This window comes from Bombus affinis, chromosome 8 (genome assembly GCF_024516045.1).
Source record: "Bombus affinis isolate iyBomAffi1 chromosome 8, iyBomAffi1.2, whole genome shotgun sequence".
Lineage (NCBI taxonomy): Eukaryota > Metazoa > Arthropoda > Insecta > Hymenoptera > Apidae > Bombus > Bombus affinis.
The window spans coordinates 4,956,054-4,981,290 of NC_066351.1; the positions used below are offsets into that span (position 1 = coordinate 4,956,054).

Below are 25,237 nucleotides of genomic sequence, written 5' to 3' on the forward strand. Positions count from 1 at the left end.
CCGTCGCTCCAGTATTATTCATTGTCACGATTGAATCGTTTATCTCGTCGCCTCTCGGCTGACCGCGCGGCGGGATCGCTCTCGACGACATCGTGTACACGGTATCGACATGGATCTCTCGACATGCGACGATTTCATCGCTAAATGGACCTAAACGATCCATCCACGTTTCAATACCGGACAGATGATTTGCGAAGATTTCGGTCGTATAAGATATTTAGAATGATATGGAGGTCGAGTCATTTCTTACATTTCTGATTAACTCCTCGTATAAATTTCATGGATAAATTTTATTAGATTGAGTTATAAGTTTATTCATTCTAGTGTTATTTCATACGATGTCTATTTAATCATGAGAACCCTTATTTTATTTAACTATAAAACAAGCAGAGACTTAATTCGCAATGGATTAACGTTTCCCCAGTAATTACGGGAAATCTCTGTCAAACCGCGGCGATATCGAATTAATTCTACGCGGGATCCCGTCGACGTACATGACATTTTTCGCCCTCTAGTCTTCGTTTGCGTTCACAATGGAAATGTTAAGCGAGTCGTGCATTCGCAACGCTCGTCACTCTTGTTCGCCGCTCGACAAAGCGGTTCTCCCGTGTTGTCCGCGGACGTCAATTTAAGCGCAAGAGTGAGGGCGCCGAGAGTTGTTTGACGCGTTCACGATCGCCGCCACTGTTGATGGACGAAACGTGGATCATCGTGAAACGTTCTCTAGGGACCGTCTATCGCTAGCACAAATCGTCCAACGATAACTATTCCCTGAATTATTGGCGGATGATTTTAGTGCGGTTGGAGTTCCATTTGGTGCTGAATTCATTTTGTGCTCTTCGTGATTTTCGTTGTTTTATATCGCAATTGCAGTTGCAGTTGTAGTTCTTTTCGTATTCCATCCATTAGACCCGATTATTAAGCAAGAGTAATTCCTGTTATAAATCTAAAAATGATCTTTTTCCATAACTACTGTAATTGCCTTTATAAATTAGAATTATATGCTACAAAAATAAAATTTTGTTTATAAGAAAATTGTTTGTATAAATTAATTTTGTGGAATTAGTTTACTGTTTCTGGATAACTACTTTTGCGTAAAAATTTCTTTATGAAGATACTGCAGCCCGTATAATTGATGTAGTATAATGTTGTAAAATATTACAGTGCTGTAAAAAGTAACACGTATTAGTAGTAAGTTTGAAGTTGAAGAAACATTTCAAGAGTATCGTAATCCAAAATTTGTTATGTTCTAGATCTCGTTTGAAGTATTTTCAAATTAACGACTAAAGAATGAAGTCTCTTTTCAATTCACACAAAAATCATCCGCTAAAAATGTATCAATAACGAATTCGCTCTAATAGGGATAAGAAAACCTTGCACGAATCTGTGGTTGTTACGCCATTAGGGACTTTCCCTTGGTTGTGCCGTCGTACTGATTTCTGGCTTCTCCCAGCGCGACGAAAAATAATCTCTTTTCTTCTCGTCTCCCCCTTCTAGCCTAGAACGCCCGCTGCGGACGTCAAAATATGACAGCTCTCTCGGGTCACCACTTTCCGCGACAAGAGTTGCGTTCAAGAGGGTTGCGAAGAGCGATCATTAAAATAAAGCGGCACTCGCGACCGCTACGCTCTTAACTGCGTTTCCTCTTCATATATTCCTTCAGAAAAATTGTTGTTCTATTTGTTACATAATAAAACATATTAAATTTATTTTTTTATTTCAATAATATTCAATTTTTATATAAAATTTATTTTACACAGAATTTCGTATAAAACGTTTTTTCACATAAACTAGAAAATTTAGTAGTACAATTACTTATCGTGAAATTTTATTAGGAATTGTTAAATGTAACTAAAATAATCCAAACATAACAAAATTTTATGTTGTACTGTATAGATAAAATTGAGTAAAAATTGAATATTATTTCTGTTATCATTCAGAAGCATACTTGAACATTATGTAGTATAAACAAAATAAAATTTCGTCTACAGATGATTAATGAGTTAATTCGGACAAACTATGTAGTAACATGACTCGCACATTTGTTGCTTAAATAAGCCTCGCATTGAGAGCCACTGTGGTACGCGGCTAAGCTGACGGAAACGGTAAATGGTTCGCATCCAACCCCCTCGACGAGACGCTAATTCATATTCATAGGTGTAGCGTTTAGTATTGTGCCGCCGCGATTCTCCGGAGAGTTCGCCCGGAGAAGAACGTCGAGAAGGAGAAACATCAAGTTATATTAACTTGTCGCATCGCCGACGCGCACGGACTCACTGATATCGTGAAATTTCGTCCAGGTTCCTAAGCTCCAATGAATAATAAGAAATATATTTTTATTTACAGATCTTGCGACTTATATGAACAATTAATTAATTGTTGGAGCTTAATAAAGGATGGAAATATTCTTATAAAATGCTCAATTATAAAAATTCTATGTAGATAGAATTATTTATATACATGTATTTTATATAATAAATAAATAAATTATATGTGTATTTTGTTAACATATATTTATATATATATTTATATTATAGAACATATTTCATATTTTGCACTTTGTTGTTAAAAGTGTAAATATTAAAAACTGTAAAACCGCAAGTTTATTCAAATCCGATACGTAATAATAAATAATAAATAAATAATCTAATTAGGATATAATAAAATTTGTAAGTTTTTTATAAAACAAGTTTTTTCGCCAAATTTGAGAACTGATTTCAAAATAGATGATAGTTCTGCCATCTGTTGGCACAGCAGGAAATTAAATTTATTACTAGGATATACACATACACCTCACTCTACAGTGTACACATAGTCGATTCATTGATTAAAAAGCATAGTGAATATAATATGATATAGTAGTACTATTCTTATATCCTAATATGCGACAAGAACACTGAATAGATATAGGTTTTCTATGATGTTACAGTAAACCATAAAATCTTACATAAGAAGCATATTTTATTTAATACTTCAAAGTGTTATCAAAATATTCTGTAGGTTCATTTTTAAATATTTGAAAATAAATCTATATTAAAAAATTATTCACAAGATGCTATTATGCATACTATATTCATTCTTGTTTCAAATAACTCATAAGGGCTATATGCTGATGTATTGTACATCACATGTGAAACTACTCATTATTTATTATACATATAATAATAATACTTTTATAGTGCAGAATGTATAAATACAATTAGAAAACAGAAACGTAATTATAATGCACTCTTAGTTTTTAGAATTAACATTAAATATATAAATATCTGTTGCATTTTTAAATCACTATATCGCAAATATTTTACCTAAGAATGTATGTAGTTTATTATAGCCCCCCTTCAATTTTTGTTGGTTTTACATTAGGTTTACGAATGTGATGGTAAGTTGGTAAAATTTTTAACAAAAATTCTATTTGACTTATTGGAGGCTGAAATAAATAATAAAATTATAAAACAACAAAATATTACCTATAATGTAACTCCAAATTCAAGAGGAACTCACATATGGTTTATCGTGCATTTCTCTACGTTGGCATTCATTACCATAAATTATTGTATTTTCTGGTATTGTATCTGCTTCTGTCAATGTACACGACGTTCCTATAATACAACCATTGGTCAGTTCAACCTCACGACCAACATGTGCTATAAATAAAGATAAAATTATAATAAGATGCATCAGAAATAAATAAGTTCCTAATTACAATATAGTAACCTTTGCTTTCTAAAATATTATGATCTCCAACTTTAAATGCTTCACAAGTACAATCAGTTTCAAATACATTATAATTGCCTATTATTTGTACCGGGATTGTTGTTGGTTCAGGAGTATCTGGTGGTAACCTATAATAACATAATTAAATGTTTTAGTCAAATAATAAGTAAGAAAGGGCAACGAAATGTTTGAAATTAAAATTACCTATTTGTTATGATCGCCATTTCTTCTATAATGTTCCCTTCACCTATTATAATTGGACCAGCTTCTGCAATGATACTTGCTCTTGGATGAATTATAGTTTTTGGTCCAATAGTGATATCCCCTTTTAAAATACTTTCCTCGCATACTAAAGCTCCTACTGCTATTTTTACGCTATAGAAAAATTATGTTTCTGTTTTATATTTTAGTAATTACACACATAACAGACTTAACCTCAAAAAGATAAAGATGAATATTTTAATTTCAATAAATACATTGAATCCTTTTCAAATTTTTTGTGATAAACGAATAATGAGAAGTTAGTAAAATAAAAGTATCTTAAACTAAATTTATAAATTCTCTCACTTTGTACGACGACTGCCAAATGTATTCATTTTAGCGTCTGTCACTCTGTCACCATACGCTTAACACGCCCTCCTTGGTGATTTCGAAGAATTAGTCGCCGCGGATTTCTTGAAGCAGCTTCAACTCACAATAAATTCATATTAACATTAAAAAATATCTATGTGATGTACAAAATATTTAATTCACTTTTCTTCTTCCTTATGAAATATACAGAAAATTTATTAATAATATCGATGATCTTATTTTATTAAATCCGGTATTAAAACATTGAAAATATTTTGTAGAATAATAGAACAAGTTCGAAAGAATTCCACATAGGTGTAGAATAATTGAATTGTCATTTAAATTTTATAAATATATGTAGTTACAAGTGCTATTTATGTAAAATAACACATTTTGAATCCTTTTCTAGGTTTTAATTTTTACATACATACTAATTAAAAATTCAGTTAAGAAATGAAACTAATAAATAGGTTCTAAAACATACAAAAATTAAAATCAACAAAACTGAAGATGTAATAAAATATGAAAAATTATTATAGTACCTATCTGATCCATATACATATTTTATTCCATCATCCTTTCGTTTTATAATTTATGTTGTAAATGAAAAAAGAATAATAATGCGTACTGGAGTAATGGAAGAGAAAGCAGAATCCGTAGGAAGATAGAGCGTAATTGGGAACAAGACTACCTTGAAAGGAACCGTGAGAGGAAATGTTAAAAGGATTAAGAAAGTTAAGGAGGTGGGGATTAAGGTGAAAAAGGTGAATCGATAGCGCGTGAGCCGCACCACCCTAAAAAACATAACTCTTTCACTCGTTTTTTCTTTTTTTTTAATCGATATTTAATATAACTCTATATTATCCGTCAACTTTTATTTATATATATTATATATATTTTTATATATTATATATTATAAAATTTAACTCCAAATTGCGATAATAACGTCTAATTGCAACGTGCGTGCGCGTGTACGTGTTGCGCCTTTGTGTGTGTGTGTTTTGCATTAATTTTTTTCTTTAATTCTTCTTTTCTCTCTCGCTCTCTCTCTCTCTCTCTCTCTCTCTCTTTCTCGCTTTCTCACTTTCTCTCCTCCATTCGTTTCGTTTTTGTGATCTTTTTGTTTTATTATTTTGTCTCTTAAATCGTACTTCGGTTATCTCCGATGTCTAAGTAATGTAACTGTTTTGTGTACGTGTATTTGCGCTTGTGTATGCATGTATGTAGTCGTATGTGTGTGTGTTTGTTTGTTTGTTTCATGTTATGCAGTACCTGTATGTTTTGTACGCTGTGTATATATGGGTGGGTTTGGTGGTCGTGGGTGAACGATTACAGGTGGTAATGTATCTTGCACTCGCGCGTACGTGACTGTGTACGTGTTTTTCTTTATCTACAGTTAAACGAATTCTACGCACTTACTCGTTAATCGGCAGAATAATATGCATTTCTTAATTTCGCTACAAGTATATTTAAACCGTCCGAAAACGTGTCAGTCGGCGCACCGTGACGGATTCGCCATCGCTATCGTCGAGCCTTCTTCCTTTTCAATTTGTTTTGTTTCTTGTTCTTCCTCTTTCTTTCATTCTTGCCTTTTTCTATTTTTCTCCTTAACACCCTATAACTTACGTTTAATCTTCATTCTCTCGCTTCCTTTCTCTCCTTATCTTTTCTCACCTTTGTTTTTCTTCCCTCATTCTTCACGACTAGCTATAACTCTCGCGTCTCCGACGTCTCAATAAGCGATGTCTCGTCTGAGAATACCACGTTTCCCTCTTCCATTTTCAAACAATCGTCGCTACGTTTACTTTTACTTTATTATTTCGTTCTTTCGTTACACCTCCTTTTTTGTCTGCACTCGACACGTCGCTCAACTCGGTCGAAGTATACGAAATGATGATTAAAAACCGAATAATCCCTTAAGCAGCGCGTCCTTTCGACGATATAATTAAGTAGTGAACGCTGTGAACTATAGAAACGTTAATGTAACATGACATGAGTTGTCCATTTCTTTTTCTTTTCTTTTCTTTCTTTTTTTTATCTTCGCGAATACAAAAAATGCACTCGATTATCTCGTTCGACGAACGATGATTCGGGCAGTCATAGCCGCCACTTGAGGGATTAAGCGTCACGCTAAATTACAATAAATTGAAGGGGATTTTGTTACGAGACGCGGACGATACTTTACGGTGAAGAAAACTTATCTATAAACTCTGTTTAAATCTATCAACTACGGTCACGCTACGCGGTCTGCTAAGCTGCGCTAAAAATGTGGGACACTTTATAACTGTAAAGTATCGACGCTCCCGATGCGCTACGAAACTCCAACTTAGCGGCTTAAAAACTCGGCTAATTCGACGTTCTCGAGAGCTGGCGTTTGGAATACACGCAGAAGAAATAATATAGTTGAATAACGGACAGTCACTCATCGTCATTTGTCTTTATCTAATATCACGACGAACGCGAAGTTTGAAAGATATTTATCAACGATGTTTAAAAAACAGTCAGATATGTAAATATTCATATTGCGAAGAATTTAGCGAGGAATTTATTCATCTTTCGATCGAATCAGACTTTAAAATTTTCAACTAACGAAGTATCCTATTATTCATTATATATTATTCAGTGATTTCGAGTATTTAATTCTAATAAGAATTCGCGGCTTTCATTCAGAGATTAAGAAGATCAAGACTACAATTTATTCAACTATACAACATCCTCTGCTCAATCAACGACAGTCACAATCTGACGGATTGCAGGTGGATCGAATCACGAAGAACGTCGCAACCGCAACTAACTCACGGGGTACACGATCTTGGAGCATGGCTTCTTTTTATAACGGGGCTAGAATTTTTTCGAGCCATAAATAGAAAGTCGAGAATACAGGACCGACATCATCCTCGATTTGAAAAAATCATCGAGTCACCCGATTGTTGTCGCGTTTTCCTTAAAGCGTCTAACGATAATCGCCAACAATAACATCTCATCGACGACCCAACCGTTCCCTTTCTGCGATAGAAACGGCCGGCTCTATGTTTAATAATACCTAACTAACGAGCTAATGTGTGTGTCTTTAACCGGAATCGTTGATCGCGTACAAAAAACGGATTTAACAGCGAAGTGAAACGTGCGGCCGCAACAAACGACGTCTCTCGAAAAAGAAAAAACCTATTGGTCGTTGATCGTCATCACATTGATATTGAATCCACGAAGTGTCTCTTCACGATCCATTTACAGTCCATGCGTCGAGCACCGAGCCAACGCGATTTCCGTAATATTTCTCGTTGAGAAGTCCGTGTTTCGCTGATAATTCATATTCGTTTGTGATAACGGACTTTAAAAGATTTCTTTTGTTTCTTATTTTTAATCAAAGCAACGAAAGGAATGGAGATTCATGTACGATCCTATTTTTATCACCGTTTCTATTATTTTCTTGCCTTTTCTCCTTTTTTTGTTAGAAGATTTAGAATAACGTTTTTTTAACATAAAAATTGACTAGGGGTTCCTATTTGGAGTTTTTAAATGGTGAAGCAGATTTATTTGTTTACACCGTTGTTTCGTGTTACTCATGAAATTTGTAATTGCTATTTCTGGAAGTTCTATTAAACTTACATACGTGATTATTGTATTGAAGATATTACATTGTTGACATTTAGTAGCAAATACCTAAAGTAGTCTTTGTCTAGCTAGAAATATTTTGAGAAAGAAAGTGGAGTACACGGCACAACAAGCGCAAACAATCTCGAATGGAATTACGCAAATGGCTTGTAATAACCGAATACAACAAATCCCTGTAATATATATACTAAATTTCGTATAATCAGTTGTATCACATTATTATCCAATTATTAACGAAACTATAATGTGTAACTGATCTTTTCCATTTCAAATTAAATAGTATAATATTCAAATTCATAGAAACTTAAAATTCACTAAACAAATCATTTTTATTAAATTTTCTTCAAATATCGAATTTGTTCAAGAGATTGTTCTAATATTTAAAATTATCGCTCTGAAAATGATCCTATGATTACAACACAATTCAAAGAATGCAAAAAGCAGTCATTCGTTCGGACCTCACGGAAATCGAATTGACGCGCGCTCGTTCGTGACACGATAGATGACCAGCCAGTATCGTCCGGCCGACGAAAGCGAGGAAAGCCGGTAACGGTGCGTAAAAACGCTTCGAGAGGCTTCACCGCGGCGATGGATTATTATTTAGTTAAGAAGTACGTGTTTACGTATAAAGAGATGCGTCATACAGTGCCGTACAGTACCAAAATGTTTATAATGCGCACATAATGTTACCTCGATTAATCTCTATCTACGCGCTCGCGCAGGCATCGTGTATGTAAAAGTGTTCCATTTTAGTCGTATTCTTTTTAGTCTCGCTGCAGGTGTGTGTATATCGTGTGTATGTATCCGTGTGCCTGTGTTTCTCGTACTTTTTTTTTCATTTTTATATCCACGTGTTGCGTCCGTGAGCCGGCCAGGCCGGTCCAGGGACAAAAGTTCCATTCTTTTCTTTATTTTATCTTTATATATATATATGTATATATTGTATATACATATATACATGTATACATATATATATATATATATGTCTCTCTAGCACTCCTTTTTAAATATTTTCATTCTCGCGTTTCACCTCTTTTTTTTCTTTTTCTTAAATCTTCTCTTTAAGCACAGGGACCGTCGAATCTTGGTCGTGCCGCCGGAATGTGCTCATTTTTCACCCTTTTTAATATGTATATATATTTATTGTATATATATGCGTGTGTGTTTATACATATATAGAGTCTAAAGTAGCTCAGAGGGAACTATGCGAACCACTAACGCGGGAGTTGAACAGCGTGGCCAGTTAGACATCGCGTCGACGTTTTCCCTTATTTCATTTTTCGTTCATACATTCCATTTCCTTCATTCCTTTCATTTATTTTGTTTTATATAGCGTTGACAACTCCTCGTAACATCGATGCGATCTCCAGCTGAACACAACGCCGATACCCTTCGTCGACGCTATTTCGTTCGGGTAATTCTTTACTTTTGCACCGTTTGCGTTTATTTAAATGTATTCAGTTTCTATGTCGCGAGCGACGACCCGACCAACATTCTTTAGTACACGCCAGTCCCCCGTAATATAGGTATATGTATATATTGTTATATATGTCGTCCGTGGACCGTCCTGGCGGGGCCCTTAATTAACCACTTTTTTTACTTTATTTTAATTAATACAATATATATACTTCTTTATGTATGTATCATCATAACAACCGATATTTCTCAGTTCTCTCTCTCGTTAATTCTATTATCACGCAGCTATCTTTCTCACACACTTCTTTCTCTCGTTTTCTGTTACTGCAATTCTTAATTTTCTTTTTAAATTCCTTGTCGTCTCCGGCTCTCTTTCTCTTTCATTCACTCCATTCGCACGTATTTTTCGTCTCGCTCTCTCCCACACGCACGTAATCGTAACACACTCTTCCTGTCACAAACTCGCACGCTTCGTACACTTTCTCTCGCTATATATAATATATTTTATATCTGTGTGTATATATATATATGTATGTATATATATATACTTCTATATATCTTTCATATATACTTTATGTTGCTTTTTATGTATACTTTATATATAACAATGTTATGTTTATTTAAGGCCCAATACGTTCATTACGAAGGAAATAATCTGCAACAGAAAGGAGACGAATATACGGTTAAACGCTTGTACCTTTTTGCTCCCTGTCGTAAGCACCGCGAGTATAGAACTATTCAGTCGATAAAGACGGGTCCAAGTGTTTCTTTTTTTTAATTTCATGAATGTGTGTGTGTGTGTGTTTTCTTGTCCTTTTTCCCTTTTCGTGGCGCCAGCTTCCGACACGGCGACTCCTACCTATCGAGGCTAAAAGAACGCAAGTAGATGCGTCCCGCCATGGTCAGACCGAGCGGGACGAACCTTCTCTCCGCTGGACATTTTACAAGATATTTTTTATGGCTTTGAATGATTAATATTCTCTATCCAAATTGAATTAGTTATTTCAAGTCACTGGAGTTTCTCCTCTTTTAAGGACAGAAAACATACATCTGGAAGAAATTTTGAAATAAAGTGTAATTCGTGAAAACAAATGGTCTATTCATCTTGGACGAAGAATTTTAACAATTAAATTTCTTTTCCTAACATTTTTATCGCAGTGTCTAATTCCATTCGCAAGAATTACATAATTGATTAAAATTTAGAAAGTACAATACTAATACAATAATATAGTATTATTAATTAATTAATTTCGTTTAAAATTTATTTCTTCTTTTCGTAAAAATTATTGAAATCTGTTTTGAATGTTGTTTTTTTGCTGTCATCTATTCGTTCTGATTGCCTCGACACGCCCTTTTCCCTACGCTTTCCATTCACGCTGTTCCTCCTACGATCCTGAGTTCGTTTTTGCATGCCATCGTGTCCCGACTCAACGCTCCCTAGGAAGGATCACTGTAGATCAGAAACAAGTAACTTTCGACTCGCGCTCTGAGAAAGCTCGAATTCCGTGATTGATTTGTCGATCACTAGAAGCCTACCGGGTTTTCAGAAACCCTTTGCAAACACCAGAAGAAACAAACTAAAAGACACGGCAGATCATTTCGATCATCTCACGCGATTAATTTATACAATATGTACAAACGCAGAGGACGTAATGTTAGCGTCGTGGTTATCGTTATACGCATCATATCCGTATCGATTTTAGAATGAACCTACGATGAAGAGTAATTAAATTACTCCTGAACGCGAACAAAACGCGTGACGAAAACGATTCTTATATTTATATCATAATTACAAACTTTCATAGGTTAGAAAAAGCACATCACGTAACGATTAAGTCGCTTATAATACTTTATTATTTCTTACAAAATCATCCCAGGATGAGACGTTTAAACGTGTATAATTCAAAATTCGTTTACTTTACACAATAACCTGTCGATTTATATAATAACAGCTAAAAAAAAAAAAAAAAAAAAAAAAAATAAAGAAAAAAAGTAACGTTTAACGTTCCATGTGAGAACCTGACAAGCTGAGAATAAGTTAGTTAGCGTCGCGAGTTATAACTTCGAGAGGAACCCAGAACGCGTGCTCAAAGAGACGCGTAGAAAAACCCGGTAGACTCTGTACGTCCGTGTTTCCCATCGTTTTACCTGGTCGAACGCTCGTTTTTCGTCGCGAACCCTGTATTTTTCTTTCAGAAACGCCAAGGTAACTTTCACTTAACAAGTACGATTAATTAATGTTTGCGGAGCAGATAAAAAAAAGGAGAACCATCGAAACAGATAAAAGGAAAAAAGAAAGGAAGAAGGGGGCTTAGCGCGAATTATTCTACGGTAGTTTGTACACGTCGAAAAAGGAATAAACAAAACGAGAGCTTTTAAAAAACGAAACGAGGGGAAGATGATAAAAATAAAATAAAAAGAAATGTTAATAAACATAATAATAATAATGGTAGTAATAGTAACAGTAACAGTAATAATAATAGTTATAATTATAATATAATAATAATAATCGTAAACGATACTACGCAGTTTCTGACCAAAAAAATACAAGTTACGTGTCCGTTTTCTTTTCTCCCTCTTTCTCTCCTTCTCCTTATTTATAACGACGAATAAAAGTATAGAAAATTAACGAAGAAACTTACAATGACCGCAAGCTAACCACAGTTACTTGTTTCCCGCTCGAAATCGCCGACTTTTTAAAGCCAGGCTACGCTTTGCGTGTAAAATTCAAGATCCGAAGCATAACGAGCTGTAAACGAAGTTGGTTGTTTGGGCAATCGTGAAATCGGGTTGCGCAGGTCTTACAGATAAGATTAAAGATATTCTATTATCTCGGTTACGAAATGGTCATGCTCTATCATCGTTATACATTTTCGTCAATAGGAACGAGACCAAAAAGGAGAATTTATGTACAAAGCTGTATGTGGCCTAACAACCACTTGTTCGACTTCGAATCGCAATTCGCTCGTGTCTACGACTCGATTCGAGGATCTTAACTCTCATTGGTTGAATCGGAGGGCTTGAAAGAAGATCGTGCAAGTCACGAGCGAAAATAAATCTTTTTATAACATAAATCCTTTTGTACTTAAGCACACAACGATGTCTCTGGTCGCTTAATTAAATTACAAAGGTTCTACACGAGCGGGAATTAAATATAATGAACTTTTTCATAAATTAAATCTATCTACATAACACTATCCATTTCCTTATTTATTTAAGCATTCTCATTTAAAGCTGTGAAAGCAAACGCGAGTATATAGCATGATTAAAAAAAGAAGGAAGAGAAAAGAAAAGAAGAAGAAAAGATAATTATTTTCTTCGTAATATCCAGTAGACTCAAATCATATGCGAAAACTTGTGTCCTGCTTTTGAACGAACTATGGAAAAGAACGAAGTATGGAAAAGAAGAACGACAATTGACGGTATCTCATTACTCGCACTAAGTTCTTTTAACCCTTCGACTCTTCGCGTAAGCGCTCGGCCTCCAAAAAGAACGCGCCTCTGGGCGGTTATCAGAGCGACACTTCCTAGGTAGCTTCAACGCCCAATCTCGCAGTAACGTCGTCGTTGATATGCGGTTGCCCGCTTCGTCGTGTCCTCCCCAAAAATGTTATTCGTTTCTTTTTCTCTGTGTTCATTCATTTCCGGACGGTGAAACTCACCTTGACAGAGCAAGGCCCGGCGCTACTCGCGTACCGCTTTGTTCGTCAACGTCGGGACGCCCTGCGCCGCGTCGATCGTTCAGCTGTCGACGCTGAAAAGCTCTTTGTGAAGGGCCGGGAACTCGAGATGCGGCTGCGACCGTTTGAACTTAGCCAGAGCGTCCATGTGCAACAAAGAAATCTCCCGGAGCTGTGGGATTTTCGCGAGGATCGCGTCGCACACCGTCACGTCGCCCTTTATGGGCGACACGTGGTTACGATCCAGCTCCGACCTGAGCGCCCTGATCACCGCCTGTGACAGTCTCGTGATTTCCGCGAGCCCTTTCAGTCCCGGCCGATCTGAAATTATTTTTGGACCTGTTTATTTCTGGCCATTCCGACCCTCGCCTCCGCGGGGATGTTTAGCGGGATTCAATTCCTTTCGTGGAGGTTGTCGGCTGTTGAGAAGGAGTAGCATGCAGGGACGGTTATTGGGAAGACGGAAGGGAGAGAGGAACGAGATACTTCCGTCGAACGAGTATTTATAAGCGGCGATTAATTTTGTGGAGGAGCGTCGTGACGAAATGGGACGAATTAAGCTGCCTGGGGATAATTGGGGGGCCGAGTTCCTGGATAATTTTGGAGAATGAATCAGGGACAAAGGGATGAGAGGAACTTGATATCGTGACATTTAGAGTGCCACGTATGTGCTTTAAATAGGTAGCAACTTTTTTAATCGCTTCAATTAATGGCATTATTTTTAGTTTGTATCTTTCTTAAGTCGAATTTAGATTTTACTGTAGAACTCTGACGCTAACTAGTTAAGAGAATTTTAATACCATCCACTCTGTAGCTACTGAATCGATGACCATCAAAAGTACTTGACTAGGAAGCCAATCCTTTTGACTCCAAGAAGCAAAAGATATCAAAGGTTATAATTGCATTTATTCTGCTTAATGAGGCGCTACTGCTATTCTTCGTGTTTTTTCTTTCATGTAAAATAATTCTATGATATATTGTATTGCTAGATGAATACGTAACTATAACAATACCTTTAATTAGTAACGAGTGATAATATTGTTTTAGGTTTATGTGATTGAAAGGAGAAGAAATGCATTCTAAAGTAATAATATAGGGTTGAGAACTTCACTAACCGGGACTAAGAAGAACCGCTGCACTGTAAAGAGCCAGCTCTGTTTCCGTAAGCTTCAATTCGGCAATACTCCTGGCTAACTCAAACACGCAAGAAACAAGTTTCATTTCCGCCGTGTCCGTCGTGTAAAACGCATCCTGTGGTAACATAGTGTCACCGTAGAGGACACAGTTCTGCTGGAGATCGAGGTACCTGCTCATACGTAGCACAGCCAACTCGAAGGAACCTGGAAACGTCATGAGCAGCAGTTAATTAATTGAGAAAATTAACATACATAAATGTATTCAACTAAATGTATATAAGACAATGTTTATAAAATATTTTGATAACAGTATTTAATTAAATTTTTTTATTAGAATAATGACAAATATTTTCTTATAATATATATACAGCTTACAAGTAGTTAATGAGTATTCTACAAGTATTTAATAATAACTCTTTACAAAATTTACTTTTATGTCAAAATATAAATTTGTAGCGACGCATGAGTCAGAGGACAATTCAAATCATGTTGTTGTTTTGCCTCGGAGTATCAAGACCGTCAGGTTACAAATAATGTAAGAACAAAATAAACTCCGGGCAAAACAATGTCGCCGCTACGTGCAACCGTCAAATGTAGACAAATTCGAATTTTCCGGTTCTCCCCCGACCAGTATAATAAACGGCGCGATCGCGAGCGATTTAATATCGAACGAGTATTAACGAGTATCAACGAGTATCAAAGTGTATCTACAGAGTATCTCCGAGTATTTATCGAGTTACGCGACGAACAATAACGAGTATTTATTTCGTGATTTATATTTAGTACTAACGACTCACGTGTACGGCTGTAAAATTATTTATTTATTTATTCCAAATATATTTGACGGACTGCGACAGCAATATTTCGTTCTCGTTATTTCGCACTATCTATCCTCCACTAATCCTCCACAAATTTTACGGTTAATTATAAGCTTTTAAAAAATTGATTATACAATAATTTAAATTTATTCTGTGTTAACAGCTAATCGTTAAATAGTGTTTATCTTTAACAAGGTAATCTTTCAATAAGATAAATTTTACTTCATAGGGTCTTAACTTTCCTATTAAAAATTTATAAGTTTAATATTGACACAGTTAGTTATTCAAGTTCTATTGAATTTAACTACCTCTTCTCCTATGTTCCTCGATATATTCAAGTTTTATTTATCGAGTGCTATTCTATTTATAGTAATTTAAATAACCTTAAAAATTGAAACTTTAGTTACACTGGTGAATGATTGCGTGCGTGGGATTAGACTTTTATCTTACACGCCCGTTACGGTTTTTCTTTCTTCCAAGATAAGACGTGGGACTACGCCAGTATTTATTTAACTCGAGCAATATTTACATCGTTCTATATACCATTTTATGATTCACAATTGAATAAAATCCGCCGCAATTTATTACTGTAACTCTAAACTGCTTTTTTCTATTTCTCTATTTTAATATAGTCTGATTACGAATATAAATTCAAATTACTCACCAGCCTTTAGTAGAACAATCTGGTCGTCCTGCGAGAGCTTCATGAATCCAGGAACCATCTTGGCGAACTCGATGATCTGCTGGATAACGGTGGTTAGTTTTTGGGCACACTCGAGCCAAAGCTGCTCGTGCGCCATGTTCTTGTAGTAGATCAATCTGGAGAGGTCGTGCGGCTTCCGGAAAGACTCCTGGATCTGTTCCGTCGACAGCAGACACGTTCTTGCGTGTGCATCCGCTATCGTTTTTGAGAGCAACTCGCTGATCTGTGCCGGATCTACGAAAATCCATCAGGATGTCGGGTTGAAATCTCACTCTTCAACGATTATATTAATAAAAATATCAAGAAAATAAATATTTAACAGTTCCATTCTACTTATTAAAACGACTATACGTTAAGAGATATTACATAGAGAGAAAAATTGTAAATTTTTGAACACGTGTTGCATGAATCATTAACAAATATAACACAGAGAGAAATATTATAAATTTTTGAATATGTATAGCATGAATCAAATATGTATATGTATAAGCGATAGATGGTTAAAAAGTAAAAACACTGCGGTTAGTTTTTGCTATTTATGCATTTGTTGCTATCTTTCACATGTTAGAATGCAACGATTCGATATGGGAGAGCACGTTTTCCAGGTTAAGTTCACGTAAGCCAATATGGACCAGCGAAATCTATGGTCGAGTTCGTTGTAGATCTCCATAATTACAGTACTTTCAAACTACATTATCGCTACAGTTACCAGAGCCATTTCACTGCAGCTTTCAAGACGGAGAACTTTAAACGACCTCCCCTTTGCTTCGAAGAATCGCCACGGTGAAATTCAAACCCTTTCATTCAATTCCTCCCCTCAACAATTTAAATTACCTACTCTCAGCCACTCAACTCTTACACTGTTGTCTATAACTTTGGGAACACTGATCAAATACATCTTGTTACTTCTTTAAATAAGTTTCCAATGTAACTTGTAGATTAAATAGGATAAATATTTGACGTACTCGAGTTGTTAAAAAAATCAAATTTACAATTACAGCTATTAAATAACCAAACGAACAATGTATTTGCTTTCGACATAGCTGATCATAGATTTTAATGATTATTTCTCCATCGAAAAAACACCAGGAAAGGTAACGCGCTTCTATTACTAATAATTAATACAGAGAAAATTTTTCATAATTTTCAATACATTTCAATAGTTCAAAAATAAGTCCTGAGTAGTTTATACAACGGAATAATATATTTGTATATACAAGTACCGCTCTTAAAAATATATTATATAAATACCATATGTGAAGCTTATTACACAGCTACAAAAATTAAATTCCACATAAATCTATGCTTAATTCCTAACAATACCCATTTACATTTTCAATACTGAAATACTCCACTATATAAATTTATCCTCTCCGTATATTCATTAATTTTCTCACCTCAACCCTACACCCTCCCCTCTAAACACAGAAAAACGTACTCTCTCGTCGGCGACAACACGAAAAAGAAACACGACAACTACCGATCGATTCAATTGACGACGCAAAACAGAAAAAAGAGAATACAAGAATGAAAACGTAAAATAGAAGGAAAAATAAAACGCGAACGGAAGAAAAAGCGCGACGCATGCCCATGCAAAGGGACACAAACGTAACCTCACATCTCGCATGGGACATACTGGGCAGACTCGGCACTTCGTCGTCCTCGGATGGATTGCTGACCCTTTGTTGCTGACTGCTCAGAAAGGTCGTCGAGTCGACCATCGTGTACGAGCCGTGGCCCAAGCTGGCCAGTTCGACGGTGGTCTCTTGCTTCACAGCAACGATCCCACCCCCGCTTAGGGAACCGGCACCACCACCGCCACCGGCAGCCGCACCACCGCCGGTGCCAGAACCGCTCCCTCCACCACCCGAACCACCACCACCGGATCCACCACCGTTACCACCGCCACCACCGCCTCCACCGCCTCCGCCGCCGCTACTACCTCCACCACTACCCCCCGTGCTGCTTCCGGTCGTCGAGGCAGACAGCGACTTCCCTGGTACGCGAAAAGTCAAAGTTCATTCGGTCTCTGTATCTCGCTTGCTTATTTTTTTCTCCCTACTACTACTTCCCGTTCTCCTTTATTTCTCTCTTTCCGTCTGTTACTCTTATTTTTCCTGTTACGTTCTATTCTTTTTCTTTGCGACTCTTTCCTTCTCTATTTTTTTTTTTTTTTTTTTTTTTTCCCCAATGACAAGAGAAATTACGCTACTCAAGGGTTAAGTATAGCAAGTCCTCGAGTTTTGGATCGAATAGAAATTGAGATGAGGTTTGTTAGCTTATAGAGATGAGACGAGATTCGGTAGAGGATGTCTAGGATGGAACGGACGGCGAAGACCTTTCAAGGATGGAATGCGGTTGCGATCGATCCTGCTTTTTTTGGATGGTAGGTAGGGAATTTGGAGATTGTCGCTTCCTGACTACGTGTGTTAGTGAATGTATCTATAGTAGAATCTCGATTATCAGAACATCAATTGGGAAATTGTAAGGGTGGTACCTTGTGAAATAAGAAAAAATATATACAACAGTAAGAAATGAGTAAGAAGGTTTAGTTCTATTTAATTATTCATTTTATTCAGAGGAATTAAATTATTCAAATAGCGTGTGTTATTATTAGTTCGAATAATCAAGATTGAGAAAGTTAACAGTGAAATATAAAAGAATTCGTTATTAACACTAGATTTGCTAATCTTTAATATATGCCTAAACATGTAATACACGTTACAAAAATAGATACACAATAGCTACAAAAAGTATTTGCACGCTATTATATTTAATTGTTATAGCATACTAATTAATTAAGTCAAAATATATGAAATTTCGTATCACATAGTAGTAGTTTTATACGACTAAAAAAGGATACTAAAAGGATGCTAAAAATGATATGTATATAAAACCTAATAAAAAGAGCGCTTTGTTAAAAGAAAACGTAAGTGTGCAAATAGTTTTTATAGCCACTGCATGTAATCATGTTTCCGTTTCAATAGAAGTAAACATTAATATCATCAAAAACTCATTTTGGCTGGCTCGGTAATTTCAGTAGAATTACCAATTAAAGGGGATATTATATTGTACAAAATGACGAGCTACATGCGTTTATGGGAATAACTTTTTAAACATTTACAAAGATGTTACATTTTGTTGCAACATCATCGCGCTTTTCAAACGGCAAATCAATCGTATCTTTATGATTGTAGCGTTACTTCGTAGCCACCAATATCAACATTATTCACCGAATGCATCGTGCAGTCAACTGGCAGTGATAAACACAGTAATTGTATCAGCCGCGTGCTACTGAAAGAGACTAGTACTACTTGGCGTTGCTTGTTCATCGATTGACATCTTGTTACCTCTCTTTCGTTAACAATAAACTTCAATGGAACTATAAACTCCCGGCTTGGCTCGGATTCAGCTATGTCTGCTACTCGGCCAGATTCACGTTGCATTCGATCAAAATTGAAAATATACATCGCGAGAGATTCGTAGACTGCTGTACGTCGTATCGTAACTCTGAGAATAAATTATCGCAATGTTTAAGCAACTTTATAGATCTTTCATCTAAATATGTAAAACTAGTGGATTGTTTCTCGTAAATTTGAGGACTTGGAATGGAAAAAGGCGTTATTCATATTTAAAGGTTAACTATCAAATTTTTACATTTAATAAACTAGACTAGTTGAAAAGTCTTGTTATCCTGAATAAATTTGACTAGCTTTTTGAACAAGTTTGAAAATAAAATTGTATCGAATCGTAAACAATAAACGGCATTTCGTTTCGCTGTACGTTCGAAAATAACCAAAGCATGGAGGAACTTCTATTGAAACGGACAGATTGAAAGCAAGCAGAAAGCAGGACTTCGACCAACGATAATATAAGAAATTCAAACATCGAGTGTTGTAACTTTGTTTTTGACCAATTATTGACAGAGTGTAAACTTTTTTGCGAATAATATGTAAAAAATAAAAAGTCTACAAAGTAAAGTATATTCCTTTTCAAATTATCTTTATAAAACTATGAATTTGCATAAATATCCGCTATTTAATCATTAATCACAGGATGATCTTTACTTCGATAAATATTTGGTCGCTCAGAAAGTTCGTCCCGATTTACATTTTGATTCGATATACATTTATTATATTATATAGGTGCCATTTTGTTCTACAACCTTTCTGCATCTTTCACGCAACTTGAATAATCCATCTTTCCAGAAGCTCTCAGATTTTTTAGCGATAAACTTTTCAATATGATCTTTCAGGTCGACCAAATTCCTTAAAAATCGAAACGAACTTTCCGGGCGATCCAATATAAGCATTTCAAATCTCTCAGTAGTTTTAAACACAAGGTATAACACTAGACATCTCAATTTCTTACATAATATTAAACTTGGATTTACATTAACTTACAATTTCACCCTTTCAAAAAGTACACTATTAAATAAACCTTCATACGTTAAACCAAACTTTTTTCAATGTTTATCGAGAGATAATGAAAAAGAGACAGATTAGAAGCGACCCCAACGTTTGTTTTCGTTTTTTTTTTTTTTTTTTTTTTTTTCGAAAAAAAGATGGACTAGATTGAAAGGATTTTAGAGGAGAGTACTCACCGGTGGTGACCACGCTGGGAAGTACCCCAGTCGCGGTGACAGCGGAGGGCGTATCAGGGGCGACAGTGTCCGCGACCTGCGTCTGCGTCGGTCGTGGATCGTAGGTCGTCGTGCTGTCGACGTAGTCGGCGCTAAGCTCGTAGTTCGTCATCGCTTGATGATTGTAATAACCCGACCCACCCGTGCCGGGGCCGGGAGAAGCGTATTCACTACCGCCATACGTGTACCTGCGACAGCAAATTGAAACGAGGATGAGAACGTGCACTTCCTCTCTCATCGAAAGCTTCGAGACTGATATGCTGAAGTGTCGTTTCGTTGTAGACCTTTATGCGGAATAAAATTCCGATACTATACGTTTTTATTTTCACTTTTACTTTCAATTCATTTCATGATTTTTAAGGAGAATAAATATAATGTATTATTTCTGTTTTATATCTTTAAGAAAGAGAAAAATGAGATAGATATGCGTGCATGATGAAAAAATCTTAATATATAGTATTTATTTGAGCCTAGAATATTAGTATAATAAGCATACTGTATAACCTCGTTGAAAGATACGAGGACGCTTGTTCAGTTGTAATGTACATTTCGATAAATTATGAAACTATTAACAAGTCTTATGTACTTCATTTTTGTTAACATTGGAGTGCATATGTAATAAATAATTCATTAGATATCGTGTGTAGAATGCGAAATAATAATTCTATCATTAAAATTAATAAACGTTCTCATACTTTTGAATAAGTCTATATATTTGACGATTAAATTACGATTATGTTGTGTTCGCGATACGCGTATAAAATTAAGCCTGATTGGTATTGACTAATGTACTTGGATTGCATAAAAAGGAGTCCCGGTGTTAGGTAATCGTGTGTATGTTTTGCGTTGTAATTGTGTTATTGTATGTTTATGAAATCTATCATTGCGCATATCTATCTATCACGTTAATTGTTGAAAGATAATTGTTCAATTAGCGGTATGTATCTTTTGTTTAATTGAATACACTGATCGATATATCTGATTTGGAAACGCAGCTGATGTTTTGAATTTACTTATCTTATCTGCTTTTTTTATACTGACATGACAGTAAAGAAAAATTTGCACCAACAATACAAAACAGAACTTCTTTGAGACTACAGCATTATTAGAAGCTATGAAGTTAAAGTTACGTCTGATTAGTTTAGTTATGTTATGTCTGATGTCACTTATTATTAGTCACATAAGTAGATCAATCGTATTATATTTTTCGCTTTACGTTTTGCGTTTTTTTTTTTTGCCATTTAAATATCTCACAGTTTAATTAACATGCGATCGAGTCTTTGTTATCTGGCGCAATGTTGTATTAGAAGTTCAATATTATCTTAGTATGACTAACGTATCAAATGAAGCTTGAATCAACAATGTACGTGAAATGTGATGTTTTCAGAGAAATACGAGTATAATATCCATAAAATCGTAATTAATTTCCTTGTAGACTATATTACAGTTCTTGTACACCTATAATACTGCTATTATCAATTTCGTTAGGTTGTTCAGAATAATCAGAGTGCTAGTATTTTCATTAACCTTCTGAAGCTTCTAATATATATCATATAATATGTAGAATATATAAGACTCAATCAATAAAATGGCAAGATAAATTTACATTTATTTCTTACAATTATTAATGACATTTCACGATCATTTATATCTGACGTGAAATTACTTTAGACTAACTTACCCGCCATTGAAAGGGTGATGCTGATCCGAACTGCTTGGGGTCTGATGTTCAAACACACTGCTATCGGGCGCTGTCTCAGAGGCCGCTCTCATTTGTGCCTTGTGGAACCTAACTTCGTCCTCGACCTTCTCCCTTTGCTTCTTCGACATGCGCCCGAATTTAACGGCTGCAACATGAATCATATCACTTCGTTGCAGTACCTTTCGACGTTTACCGCAAAATCTAAATTTAAACTTGTCCCCTATCAAACTCATATAACAACTAGTTAGCAAGAGAATCACTTAAATTTTTAGAGTGCTTCATTCTTAATTAAATAGTCGATGTCCTCAATTAACTACTAAAAATCAAGAGGCGCAGAGAAGAAATGATACAAGTGATGATATCCTTAGTTTGGAAAACTGGCTAAACTTAAATTTCAATGCCCTACGATTAAAGTTTTGTGTACGAGAGCAAATCGTCATATTTTAGATAGATTGTGTAGTACATAAAATTGTAAAAATATAAATACCTAAGTATCATTCAAGTACGATGTTATAAAGAAAAATAAGTAAATAGAAAAGCCTTTCAAACATTACGGCTCATTATTAAATTCATAAATACTTGGAAAATATCAACAGTCCCTTGATAACTACAAAGCTTATCTTATATTTAAAAAAGAAACGCGCTTCTATCACTACTCCATCAATCCTAATTCCAGGCTGTAACTTCTTTCCCTCATTACAAATCTGTAATCAGTAATTTCTCTTCAACGACGTCATACCAAAGCTAAACATATATTACATCAACGAAAATTACCAATTTTGGATCGATGATCATCTTCTTAAATATTGTATGTATTTCGATCGCTGTATCTCGTAGTGTAACTTGATAATTGTATACACGGGTTAATTGACTAGTCTCGATTCGATCAAACTTCGGAAGAAACAACTTTAATAAAGATTAAAGATCGACGAAGCACTTATATACATGTATATAATCCTGTTTATAAAGTGGTCGCTGAACAACGCTACAAAGAAACGTTCTGATTCGAAGAACGCGGAAGTTCTTTGCATCTCTCGGACTTCTTCGTCGTTATCGCCGGCTCAGATGCACCCACCCATCCCAGTGACGTCACTGCACCACGAACACTATGACAGAAGAGCGCGCGCGATACGCTACGTCACGTGAAGCGTTCAACAACCGCTAGAACCTGAATCGTTCGTCTTCCTTTTTCTTCCGTGTTCTTCAGTTTCTCAAGTTCATTCGCGAGTTCAGACGAGACGCGCCTCTTTTCAAATGAGCTATTGTTGCCGCGGCTTCTGATTGCTTCGAAAATTGATCTTCCTTCCGGCGAAATTTGAATCCGTGTGATTTAGGGCTTCGATTCGCATGAAACGAGACGAGGAGAGCCGAGAAATACGATTGGTAACGAAGTTTTGAATCTTGTTTATTTCGACATAAATTGATAAGATTGGTATAATTGATTAGAGGAAGTTACTTGCGATGAAGTTACTTTTGTTGGTAAAATTGATCTCTATCAGACTGTATGATTTAGTTTTTGATTCGAATGAAATAGGAAATAGTAAATTCGGAAAGAACATTTGATACCAATTATATTTATTCAGAGCTTAATTTATAAGATTAATTATTTCAAAGGAATTATTTTCGTTGTTAAAATTGATCTTCCTTCAGAACAAATTTTTGTCTATGTGATCTTAGCTTCGATTTGTGATGAAATAAGACAAGTAAGATCATAGATAAACATTACAAAATCGCCAATTATGTTTATTCAAAATTAAATTTAATTTCATGATTTTTATTTTTCGTTCACTTAGCAAAGATCGTTGCATAAATTCGCATAAAATTTTGTATAAAATAACTTGCATAAAATTTGTAAGGAATCGAGAGCTATAATTGACCTGATATACGACATTTTAAAAGTACAGTGTGGTTCGTTTTAACGATCCCCATCTACTTAGCTGAGTGCTTTCGTTACTCTCATACTGGGATTTCAAAGTGTTAAAAATAGGTCCAATTGTAAGTGTCCTATGAGTGATTTGACTCCAAGATCTTATGAACCAACTTTATTTGAATTCATAAAAAAGAATCAGATAGATCTCTAGCAAGTAACTTTTTCGATTAGTATTACGTAAACCTTCTTGGCTGAACAGATTGATATAATTAATATTACATAAACTTCTTAACTCTTAACAATAAAATCTCACCAACCTCCCTTATAAATCAATGATCCAGGTAATAACGAAAATTCATTCCTCTTACATTATCAAATTCTGTATATTACATTAGTTCTTTCGTTTCTAATACCAGCTCTAATCATAATCCATGGATCGGTCTATAGATACGCTAACATAGTCGTCGTCCAAAAACAGCCCGTAGCTACTAATATTACCTATTCCTAGTCATCATCCAAACCACGGCATTGTACATCCTATAAACATACACGTATTCAACTACTATTCTATTGATATTATCGACGTTTCTTTCTCCTACTCTACGATAACAACATACCCAAACTTGCTCTAGCAAAACACATAAAAAACAGACAACCATATCGGTAATACAATTTAACCGAAAAAAGACACAAACTCAAATCAAGATTTCAATGCATCAATCAAATCCTCTCCCCGACTCTTCGCATTGACATCCGAAAAACCGAAGTCTAGCGTTAGAAAAAGAAGAAGGAGGGGGAGGAGCGGTGCTTCCGTCCGTCCTCTCTAAAACGCATTTCGATGCACTCACGACGAATCTCGAGCGGTCGGTTGTGCGACCGCATACGCATGACTTGACGTACACATTCAGGCGCGCGCGTGTACACACACATTAGTTTGGTACCGTCCCGCTCTCGGGGACGGGGTTGTTGGTTACGCGCGAGAGAGAAATGCGACCCGTTGGTGAACGAGACGCGTGAAAAAGGGGAAAGAGAGAGAGAGACACAAGTCGCGAGACGTCAGCTGCCAGCTGAAACCGCTATCGGGATCGCCCGCGGAGGAAAACGAGAGAGAGAAGCTCTAGCCGGACGACGGAGAGGCAGAAGCGGAGGGTGATCGACCGAACGCGGCAAACGAGCGACCGAGAAAGCAGACTGGGGATTCTGATGAAGCAACGAGGAGGCAACGACAGAGGGAAAGAGCGTGACAACACTGGCAGAAAGGGAGGGAGAGAAAGATGACAACAGGAAGAGTATGCGCCCGCGCGCGCGCGCGTCACCGGTAGCACACGATGCACTCTCCTCTGAGCGTATATGAGAGCGCATACTGCAACG

At 35.9% G+C, this 25,237-nt stretch overlaps 2 protein-coding genes across 12 annotated transcripts in view; both read right to left on the minus strand.

The window, feature by feature from the left end:
* Positions 1 to 2,943: 2,943 nt before the first annotated feature.
* LOC126919629 (dynactin subunit 6) lies at positions 2,944 to 4,408 on the minus strand. 2 transcript variants are annotated; one of them, XM_050729099.1, is made up of 5 exons: positions 4,282 to 4,408; positions 3,919 to 4,089; positions 3,715 to 3,842; positions 3,502 to 3,599; positions 2,944 to 3,427 (listed from the first exon to the last, which is right to left on the minus strand). In XM_050729099.1, the coding sequence occupies exons 1-5, from the start codon at positions 4,308 to 4,310 to the stop codon at positions 3,326 to 3,328; spliced, it is 528 nt and encodes a 175-aa protein (XP_050585056.1). In that variant the 5' UTR covers positions 4,311 to 4,408; the 3' UTR covers positions 2,944 to 3,325. The 2 variants fall into 2 exon arrangements, with proteins under 2 accessions (XP_050585056.1, XP_050585055.1); XM_050729098.1 differs by having other exon boundaries at positions 3,502 to 3,644.
* Positions 4,409 to 5,325: 917 nt separating this feature from the next.
* The window catches only part of LOC126919626 (probable nuclear hormone receptor HR3), a 137,016-nt gene continuing 117,104 nt past the window's right edge, over positions 5,326 to 25,237 (minus strand). For 6 of the 10 annotated variants that reach the window (XM_050729092.1, XM_050729089.1, XM_050729087.1 and 3 more), the window contains 7 exons: positions 21,976 to 22,141; positions 20,256 to 20,482; positions 17,271 to 17,648; positions 15,614 to 15,886; positions 14,111 to 14,335; positions 12,978 to 13,316; positions 5,326 to 9,970 (listed from right to left, as the gene is read on the minus strand). In XM_050729092.1, coding sequence (XP_050585049.1) covers positions 13,057 to 13,316; positions 14,111 to 14,335; positions 15,614 to 15,886; positions 17,271 to 17,648; positions 20,256 to 20,482; positions 21,976 to 22,141 — 1,529 coding nt within the window. In that variant the 3' untranslated portion in view covers positions 5,326 to 9,970; positions 12,978 to 13,056. The remainder of the gene's footprint in view (positions 9,971 to 12,977; positions 13,317 to 14,110; positions 14,336 to 15,613; positions 15,887 to 17,270; positions 17,649 to 20,255; positions 20,483 to 21,975; positions 22,142 to 25,237) is intronic. The other 4 variants (XM_050729094.1, XM_050729093.1, XM_050729096.1 and 1 more) reach the window with 2 other exon arrangements.

Excerpts from the sequence above, each read along its gene's own strand:
- LOC126919629 (XM_050729098.1), bottom strand. The coding sequence starts at position 4,310 with ATGAATACATTTGGCAGTCGTCGTACAAA. Across the intron at positions 3,843-3,918 it reads ATGGCGATCATAACAAATAG|GTTACCACCAGATACTCCTG; the intron begins GTAATTTTAATT and ends ATGTTATTATAG. Across the intron at positions 3,428-3,501 it reads AAATGCACGATAAACCATAT|CCTCCAATAAGTCAAATAGA; the intron begins GTGAGTTCCTCT and ends TATTTATTTCAG.